This window comes from Oratosquilla oratoria, chromosome 40 (genome assembly GCF_046742065.1).
Source record: "Oratosquilla oratoria isolate Oo_2021 chromosome 40, ASM4674206v1, whole genome shotgun sequence".
In the NCBI taxonomy this organism is placed as follows: domain Eukaryota; kingdom Metazoa; phylum Arthropoda; class Malacostraca; order Stomatopoda; family Squillidae; genus Oratosquilla; species Oratosquilla oratoria.
The window spans coordinates 29150606-29160605 of record NC_134816.1 but is presented as its reverse complement, the minus strand read 5'-3'; the positions used below and the strand labels follow the sequence as shown (position 1 = coordinate 29160605).

General features: G+C 42.0%; 1 protein-coding gene across 3 annotated transcripts in view; it reads right to left on the bottom strand.

Annotated features, from left to right (window-relative positions):
• The window catches only part of LOC143020737 (macrophage mannose receptor 1-like), a 71901-nt gene that overhangs the window by 19005 nt on the left and 42896 nt on the right, over positions 1-10000 (bottom strand). For all 3 annotated transcript variants that reach the window (XM_076177449.1, XM_076177452.1, XM_076177450.1), the window contains exons 30-34: positions 9905-9994; positions 7037-7143; positions 1671-1777; positions 1042-1118; positions 269-436 (exon numbers count right to left, since the gene is read on the bottom strand). In XM_076177449.1, the coding sequence (XP_076033564.1) occupies positions 269-436; positions 1042-1118; positions 1671-1777; positions 7037-7143; positions 9905-9994 (549 nt within the window). The remainder of the gene's footprint in view (positions 1-268; positions 437-1041; positions 1119-1670; positions 1778-7036; positions 7144-9904; positions 9995-10000) is intronic.

The following is a 10000-nucleotide window of genomic DNA, read 5'->3' as shown; positions in this document are numbered from 1 at the left end:
GTTTGTTACTTGCCCCAACACTCCCTAAAGCGCATGACTGGGCAAAGGTGACTGTTTTGGCCGCAGCTCCTCAGCGCTCCCTGGTGTAGACCCCTAACTACCTTCACCTTCATCTCCGTCTTTGGTACTCTTATGAGAAAGTCGATAGACGAAACGTCAGGAATAAAAGCTTCACCTCCAGTCCATGTTTCCTTTACCGTGTCTATACAACTTGTTCACATGGATTTTCATTTACTCTTATCGTTTGGGGAACACGGGAGGCACCCACCTTCAGGAATTTTGCAGATGAAGGGTTTGTAGGACTCGCACGAATAGTCGGCATATTGAAAGCTGAGTTTGTTGACTGCTACACAGCGTTCACGCCCATTGTGGCTATCGGGTTGACCATACGCCCAGTTGAGGTGGCTGAGGGCTGAGTTGTCACTCCACTGGTAGCCTGTCAGGATCAGAAAAAGATGAGGTCATTGAGCGCTCCAGGTACTCAAGTTGATCACAATCTAAACACTGATGAGTGGGATGGCTCATTCCACATTGCAAAGCTTTTTAGTAATATGGCCTAGTTTCCTTATGATATATATATATATATATATATATATATATATATATATATATATATATATATATATATATATATATATATATATATATATATATATATATATATTTATATTTTTTTTTTTTTTTCTCCTGTGATCTTTGTCTTTTCTTCCTGAAAGATCGTGAGGGTAGAAGAAGTCGCTAAGGAGGTTATTAATTCAGAATTCGCCATCACACTCAAAAAAAGATGCCTTAAGGAAAACCTACTGCCTACGTACAGCAGATGATAAACCAATAGCAATAATAATCATGACAAAATAACCCTAGTTTTGACCAAGTATGTAGTCCCGATAGATCTTTTTAAACATTTTCTTTCCCCTCTTTTCCCTGACCCGTCGTTTTGTTTCGCTTTACGAAAACGTCCCAAGACCCTGGGAGGAGAGCAACGACGTTCATCAAACTTCTTAGTTTGGTCACTCTTCTTCAGTCTACAGTTCCTCTCACCTTCTTCGTCGCTCTGCATCGAGAGGCCGACCCAGATGGCCACCAGTCGAGAGTCGATGCTGCTAACACCGTCCAGGCTGGAATGAAACGAGAAAACAATTACAACCAGACATGGTGAAGCGCCTACCACCGTGTCACGTTCGATTTGGGATCAGGAACTTCAGCAAAAACGCTTACGGGACGATCCCCAAAGGATGTCGGAGACTCAGCACAATATATATACATACATGTATGAAAACATGTAAGTGTGTATGTACGTATGTGCGTGTGTGTAATAATAATTATCGGTTTCTTGAGTTATCAGTGTACAGTGATACAATGACAATATACACTGTATGCTAATTTTAGAACTAAACTTATTTCAGTTAATAATGTCCACTATGAACAGAATAACGCTGTTTTTATAGCGGTCAGTCCTCGGCACCCTAATGGGTGCAAGTTTGTTGTTGTGCCTTGTAGTGTGGCGTGGTGGAGGAGGAATTGGAAGAAAAATGTGTATGTGTGTTTGTGTGTTTATGTGTATGTATGTATGTGTGTGTGTGTGTGTGTGTGTTTGTGTGTATGTATATATATGGGTGTGTGTATTCGTGTGTGTATGTAGGTGTCCCAGCAGCAAATCAGTCACTCACTATTTGAGGAAGTTTTGTTCTTGCACGCTCCCGATGCTTGTGAGATGTCCACCGTATCCAGCGCACTGTTCTTCGCCCTTCTCCCACGCCACAGGATCCTTGAACAGCTGCAGAGGGCGAAGGAACAAAAAGGATTAGTTCGAGGAACCCACGCCGCTTTTACTACAAACCTACATAACCGTGATCATCATTACAAAGGATTACAAAGACGGAGCATGCCGACAGGAGACCTTTTGGTCCATATCTAGATCGAATGCGGAAAAAATCCTAATAATAATAATAAATAAATAAATAGATAACAACTATAATAATGTAAGTATCAAATAAAATACATAGATAAACACATAGGCACAGTCAAACAACAAACGAACCACGCATAGGCACAGTCAAACAACAAACAAACACTCTAATCACAAACTCAGTACACTCTTAATCCTTTAAACTCCGATGACAAGATACTTGCCATTTGGTCAAATAAAACAAAAAATCATAAAACACCAAAATGTTTGATCAAACACCAGAAAAATATGACGTCAGTCCTCGCACGGTCAAGCCGCATCAGATAATATTCGGATGTACGGGCCGGCGCGAGGCCTACCATATCCGGTTTTTCGTATCTACACCACAAGCGGCTGATTTGAGTTGAATCGGTTAACATAAACCTACTCCACGCATACCATACCTCAACTATAGTCTTATCTTAAACCCATTACAATCATAAACCTATTACACTAATGATAAACCTACTGCGCTCTTATCATGAACTTTCTACACTCTTATCATGAACTACCAAACTCTTAACATAAACGCTCTACACCAGTGACTCGCAAACCTTCTTTTGGTGCCCCACCTAATCACCTTTAAAATCCTGATGTCTGTCCCCCATGTGGTGATATACAATTCTTATCAATTGAAAAATAAACTTCCCTTCAGCTGAAGAAGCATAAAACCTTGGCTTGAAACCACTTAAAAAAAAAAAAAAAAAAAAAAAAAAAAAAAAAAAAAAATAAAAAAAAAAAAAAAATAATAATAAAATAAAATTTTAAAAGATTGACCCATATTTACTCATTTGCCCTCAATTGCCTCCCTTAAAAATCATATTGCCCCACCTGAAAAACCGAATTGCCCCCTGAAAAACCGAATTGCCCACCTGTGGGGCAGACGCTCCACGTTAGAAGCACTACTCTACACTCTCATCGCAAACCTGATGCGTTCTCATCAGCGCTATGGCATAATTTGATTTTCTTTTTCTATTTTGGTACGCGTTAGATGGTTGTGTCATATAGCTGAGAGCGTTCTTCATGAACCCCTCTAGCATAACGGTATGTAGTTTGATGTTCTGACTAATTAATTCTAACGAATGATGATCATCAGAGCTAGTAATTGAAGCTGTCAAGCTGATTAGGGGTGACTATGAACATAGCCACTCATGTGTTCAGATGAAGAAGTACATTAAAAGATATGCGTGCACGACCACAAATAGGTACATTGAACACACATACGCACGCACACACACAAAGCGTTGGGTGTATGTATTTACCTAGTTGTATTATACAGGAAGGGAGCTATGCTCGTGGTGACCCGTCTTTGTATCTATCAGTATCAAGTTTTTTCTTAAAATCTTGAATAGTGTTTGCACACACTGTTTCTTTGTCTAATTTGTTCTAAGTATTTATCACTCTGTGTGGAAAGCTACCTTTTTTTTTAGATTTCTTCTGTAATTATCTTTTTTTCTTTTCTTTCCCTGCCCTCTTGTTTTTCCATTGTCCCATTTTAATAAATCATTCTTATCTAAGATTTCCATTCCCTTCATAATTCTATAGATAGTTAGTAGGTTTCCTCTTTCCCTTCTTTGTTCCAGAGTTGGTAATTCTAATTTGGACAGTCTTTGTTCATATGTCATTTTTTGCGTGTATATATATATATATATATGTGTGTGTGTGTGTGTGTGTGTGTGTGTGTGTGTGTGTGTGTGTGTGTGTGTGTGTGTGTGTGTGTGTGTGTGTGTGTGTGTGTGTGTGTGTGTGTGTGTGTGTGTGTGTGTGTGTGTGTGTGTAATTCCCCATGATCTTGGATCACTTGTTGGACTCGTGATCGACAGCTACTACCTTCCCGGATGAGAGCTCAGAGCTCATATATGACCGATCTATGGGTAATGTTGTGACCTTACACGCACGCACACACACACACACACACACACACACACACACACACACACACACACACACACACACACACACACACACACACACACACACACACACACACACACACACAAAACTCCCTGACCACGAGAGTTGGAGTAATGGTTCGCAGCGCAGCGATACTGAAATTATTTCAGCCCTGAACGGGATTCGAACTCGGACCCCTGATTTAGCAATTGCGAACACTACCATTGCGCCGTCGAGCCGTGTGTGTGTATGTGTGTGTGCGTCTGTGCGTGTGTGTGTGCGTCTGTGCGTGTGTGTGTGTGTATGTGTGTGTGTGTGTGTGTGTGTGTGTGTGTGTGTGTGTGTGTGTGTGTGTGTGTGTGTGTGTGTGTGTGTGTTTGTGTGTGTGTAAGGTCACAGCATTACCCATAGATCAGGCCATATATGAGATCTGAGCTCTCATCCGGAAAGATAATATATATAATAGCTTTCGATCACGAGTCCAAAACGTGATCCAAGAGAGTGGTGAATCACAAACACACACACACACACACACACACATACACACACACACGCACACACACACACACACACACACACACACACACACACACACACACACACACACACACACACACACACACACACACACACACACACACACACACACACACACACACACACACACACACACACACACGGCACCACAGTGATGTGGTCGCTACGATCCGGATATAACAGTTTAAAAAGGTTTTCGGTTGAATTCCTGGTAAGGCGACTACTGTGAAGCAAATGATTAGCCCGGCTTTGTAATTAACGTAGACATAGCGAGGTGAGGTCAGGTAAGTCGAAACGAGCGTTCGGTCAATTACAGATCTATCTCGCTCTCTCTTGGTCTCTCTCGCTCGTACTTTTGATTTCTTCATTTCTTTTGCTCTCTTTCTCTCTCTTTCCCTCCCTCCCTCCCTCTCTCCAGCTCTGTATTTATCTGTCTATCCTCTCTCTCCCTCCCTCCCTCTCTCTCTCTCTCTCTCTCTCTCTCTCTCTCTCTCTCTCTCTCTCTCTCTCTCTCTCTCTCTCTCTCTCTCTCTCTCTCTTTCTTTCTTTGAGTCCCTCTGTCTTTCTTTCTCAAACACACACATACACACACACACACACACACACACACACACACACACACACACACACACACACACACACACACACACACACACACACACACACACACACACACACACACACACACACACACACACACACACACACACACACACACACACACACACACACACACACACACACACACACCGACTCGGTGGCACAGTTGGTAGAGCGCTGAACTGGGAAGTAGAAGTGCTCCCAGTACCCAGTTCGAATCCTGCCCAGGGCCGAAATTATCTCGGTATCGCTGTGCCTCGGGTCGTTACTCTGACTCTCGTGGGCGGGGAGTTGGGTGTGTGTGTGTGTGCAAGGTCATAGCATTACCCATAGATCGGACCTACGAGCTCTGAGCTCTCTTCCAGGAGGGAAATAGCTGTCGATCACGAGTCCAACACATGATCCAAAGACCAAGTGAATGAATACACACACACACACACACACACACACACATACACACACACATACGCACACACACACACAAGAAGATATGAAAATGACAGGATCAAATGAGAACAGCCTGATTTATAAAATACCCTGTGACAGTTGTCCATTACGATACATCGGAGAACTCAGCAGAGGAAACGGACAAGTGAGAGCAAAGGTGACACCAGAGCCTACCAGACGTCTAAATCGATATTGGCCCACGTGGACAGATTTGGCCATTTACCGGACCGGGCCAGGAAACAAATCCTACAAGGACTCAGCAAAATATTGAGGAAAATAACTGAAGCAGCTTACATCACTTCACATCCGTGCAGGAACTATCGAGGTGGATTTATCAAATTAATTGAAATGGCGAGTTACCAGACAGGAAGCGGAGAGGAGGGGTTAGAGGAGAGAGAGGGGACTGTGGAGGAACTGGGTAATCTGGTCCATGAAGTACAAAGGCTGTTATGTATTTCTAATTCGTATGAACTCTCAAGAAGTCTTGGTAAAGACGAAATGTCAATGTGAATAAATCTACAACTGTTGTCTGTGTTTACCTCACTATTCTACAACTCGTATAATGTAAGAATTTCTCTAAGCGCTCATGATGTATATGAGAATCTGCATATACATTCTGTATAGGCACTGTGCATATGTGTGAATACATGTATCTCGATGAGTTCCTGGCAAAAATAATGAAATAAACAGTTTCTTCACGCATTTTCGAAATGTCATGGAAGGACAAGTGTGACGGAGAAGCGTGACGGACAAGTGTGACGGACACAATGATGGACGTCCCCGGAATTGGACTTCCAGCTGTGACGCAAGAAACTTCTCCTTCGAAGGATCAATACCGGTGGACACAGGGAGGCGCCTTACTACCAAAGGTTCACTCACTGTCTTGCCAGGAGACTTTATTCAGCTCGAAGATTGACAGGCTCTCGACCTAGGCAATCGTGGAGTCGTCAGTTCGAACTCCACCAGCGTCACTTATTTCTAGAGAGTCTTTGTTTCCTAATAACCATAAAATCCTTTTTACCAAGGGAGCTCCCCGATTGAATTTAATCCGGCGGTATTTAATCCTTTTTCAACATTTTGTTACCTCAAAACATGTTGCGATCGACAAGTGAAAATACAACATATGTAATTTATTTATCCTTAATCGTACATATTTTTGTCACGATAAAATGAAATTGGTGAAAAAAAACTCATAAAAATGTGGACACATTCACGCCACATCCATTCGTCTCACGCTGTTCACAAGGTTCCAGCCCAGAGTTCCTTCCATAGTAAAATACGGCTTTACATACAGTAGTCGAGCAGTAGGTGCCCGTCCGCGTATCTACACTACTCGCTACCAATCACCACTTGCCTGCTGTTGATATTAGTCAGTGATGATTTGTCCTACATATAAACATCTTATCAATACACACACATCCTATCAACTTCATATAGCAGAAATTCCGTAAATGGTAAACTCTTCATCATAATGGCGTTTGCTCCGAACCAATCACACAGTTACTACATACATTCTCGTTACGAGCCAATATCCAACGAATGTACCAGTTATAAGCGCTGGCGATAGTACCAAGGGAGGACCATCCACCTCTGGGGACTTGGATACATTACCTTGTAGCACTTGCCAACATGGCGCTCCCATCCATCGCGGCAGTACATCGGTTCTGGGGTTGTCGTCGAGGGTGGCAGGGTGGTGTATCCTTTTCGGTCGTATTCACCTGTGGAAGGGAGGAGGAAGAGGTGGAAGGATTGATCAGAGACGGGGAGGAGAGACCATCTCCACGACCAGACTTGTTAGACGGTGAAGAAGGGTTTTGTCATATCATGATTGTGTCTGCAATTGGTCTTAGCATCGTGTTTGCATCTCTGTGCTGTTTCGTATGTCATCAATGTTGTTTATATGTTCAGAATGCACGTGCAAAACGAAATAAGAAGAGAGGAAGGAATAAAAGCAAAGAATTACTTAATGAAAAGTAAGATGAAGACTGAAAACTAAAAATCTACATAAAAAATTATGTGTGCATGTGTACGTATGTGAATGTGTGTGTGTGTGTGTGTGTGTGTGTGTGTGTGTGTGTGTGTGTGTGTGTGTGTGTGTGTGCATGTGCATTTGTTCATGTGCGTCTGTAGGTGTGCACTCCCGTTTATATGAGTTGCATGCGTTATGAATGCTTGCATGCAAGCGTGGCTGGCTGCATGCATGTGTGTTCTCGTGCCTGAAAGCAAAAATCCTTTCGTGCTTTATGTATACGACTATTTGCTAGTGTACATGTATGGATGCACACATATGTACGTGTGTACAAAAGTGCTGATAGGAAATCTGTCTAGCTGTAGCTACATATATTTGCATACATACATACATACATACATACATACATACATACATACATACATATATATATATATATATATATATATATATATATGCAAAGAAATCACAAACAACACATGATTCACAAAATGTGCAGGTGACCACAAGGAAAATGAAAACTTAGTAACCGAACGTTTTCGTCTATTTAGCACATTTTCAAAGGTACCTTTGTCTCAAATAGACGAAAACGTTCGGTTGTATATATATATATAGATATATATATATACACATATATTATATATATATATATATATATATATATATATACACACACACACAAACGAAATGCACCGGACTCAGAAATAGGTACTTAATCCCAACGTTTCGAACCCTGTCCGGTGTTCGTCCTCAGGGGTAGTGAGGAACCTTGTTCCTGCCTCCTAAACACAAGCCCCGGCTCACTCGAAATGGAAAATGGGAACCCGGCCGCGATGTCAGGCAACCCTCGTCCTTCCCGTCCAAGAAATCTCCGGCGATAAGATGAGGTTACACTGGGAGTGGACCATAGAAAACGGTCAGGACACAAAATATCACTGTCTTCTTCATGGTGACATTTGGTCACAAGGGGATCTCAGGGATTAGAGGTGACGTGTGGGAGTTTGATCCCTTCCCAATTCCCATGATCCACTACGAGTGAACCGGATGTTAGTGTTTATAAGGCAGAATCAAACTACCTCGGTATTGTAACCCTGTACAGTGGTCGATACGTCGGGATCAAAGTACCTGTTTCTAAGTGCAGATCATTTTAAACCATCATGGATCCTGGACTCCAGCTTTTTTGTATATCACACACACACACACACACACACACACACACACACACACACACACACACACACACACACACACACACACACACACACACACACACACACACAGGGCTGAAATAATTTCAGTATCGCTGCGCTTCGAGTCGTTACTCCAACTCTCGTGGGCGGGGAGTTGGGGGTGTGTGGGGGTATAAGGTCACAGCATTACCCATAGATCGGTCATTCGAGCTCTGAGCTCTCTTCCGGGAGGGAAATAGCTGTCGATCACGAGTCCAGCACGTGATCCAAAAGACCAAAGTGAAAACACACACACACACACACACACACACACACACACACACACACACACACACACACACACACATACACACACACACACACACACACACACACACACACACACACACACACACACATATATATATATATATATAAATATATATGTATATATATACATATATATATATATATATATATATATATATATATATATGTATGTATGTATGAATGGTAAGAATGGAAAGACACGATTGGGAACAAGAGACTTTATTCCTGACCGGTTTCGCCTTTGAGGCTTCTTCAGAGGTAATATTTACAGAGAATGAATTCATTGGTATTTGTAGGGCAGTTGCTGTGGTTTATGAGGGACGCGGGGTGGGATTCCGTATGTTGCTTGGCTTGGTGGTCATGTGGGGTCAGGTGTGAGGTGGGTGGATGTATTTGTTTGTTTGTTATGTGTGAGCAATTGTCTCATGGCGTATTTGGCGGCATGTTTTGCAATCTTGATATCTCCTGTTCTGTTGTTGATGCAATCGTTGGTGTTTATGTATATTGCTTCTAATGTCTTTCTTTGTGGTTTGTTTAGGTTTTCATGTAAAATGTTAGCTTGGTTCCATTGAGGTAAATGTTGTTTTTCATCTATGTGGTTTACCCAGGCGTTTGTTGTGCGGTGGTGACGGATATCAACTTTGTGTTCATGTACGCGTGTCATTCTTACCATTCATACACCTGTCATTATGTCACGATGTATGTATATATATATATATGTATATATATATATATGTATATTCCTATTTGTATGTATATACATATATGTTTATATATATGTATATATATATAATATGAATATACATACATATATATATATACATATATGTATGCATGTATGTATATATAAATACGCGCGCACACATATACACAGGAAGGAAGATGGGAAAAGACACGGGAACAGAATCGAATTATCAGCTCTCCTACAGTGTATAAGACTTGGGCCGGGACATAGACAAAGGCCCCCGCCGTCTCGTCGGGGGAGGTCAAGGAACACACCCATATACTTACATACATAGCGATGCTTCGTCATACAGTCGTCAACGCTCCAGAGTCCCGAGTCCTTCCAGGACGCTGAGACACAAGACCCTTGCGATGTTTCTGTCA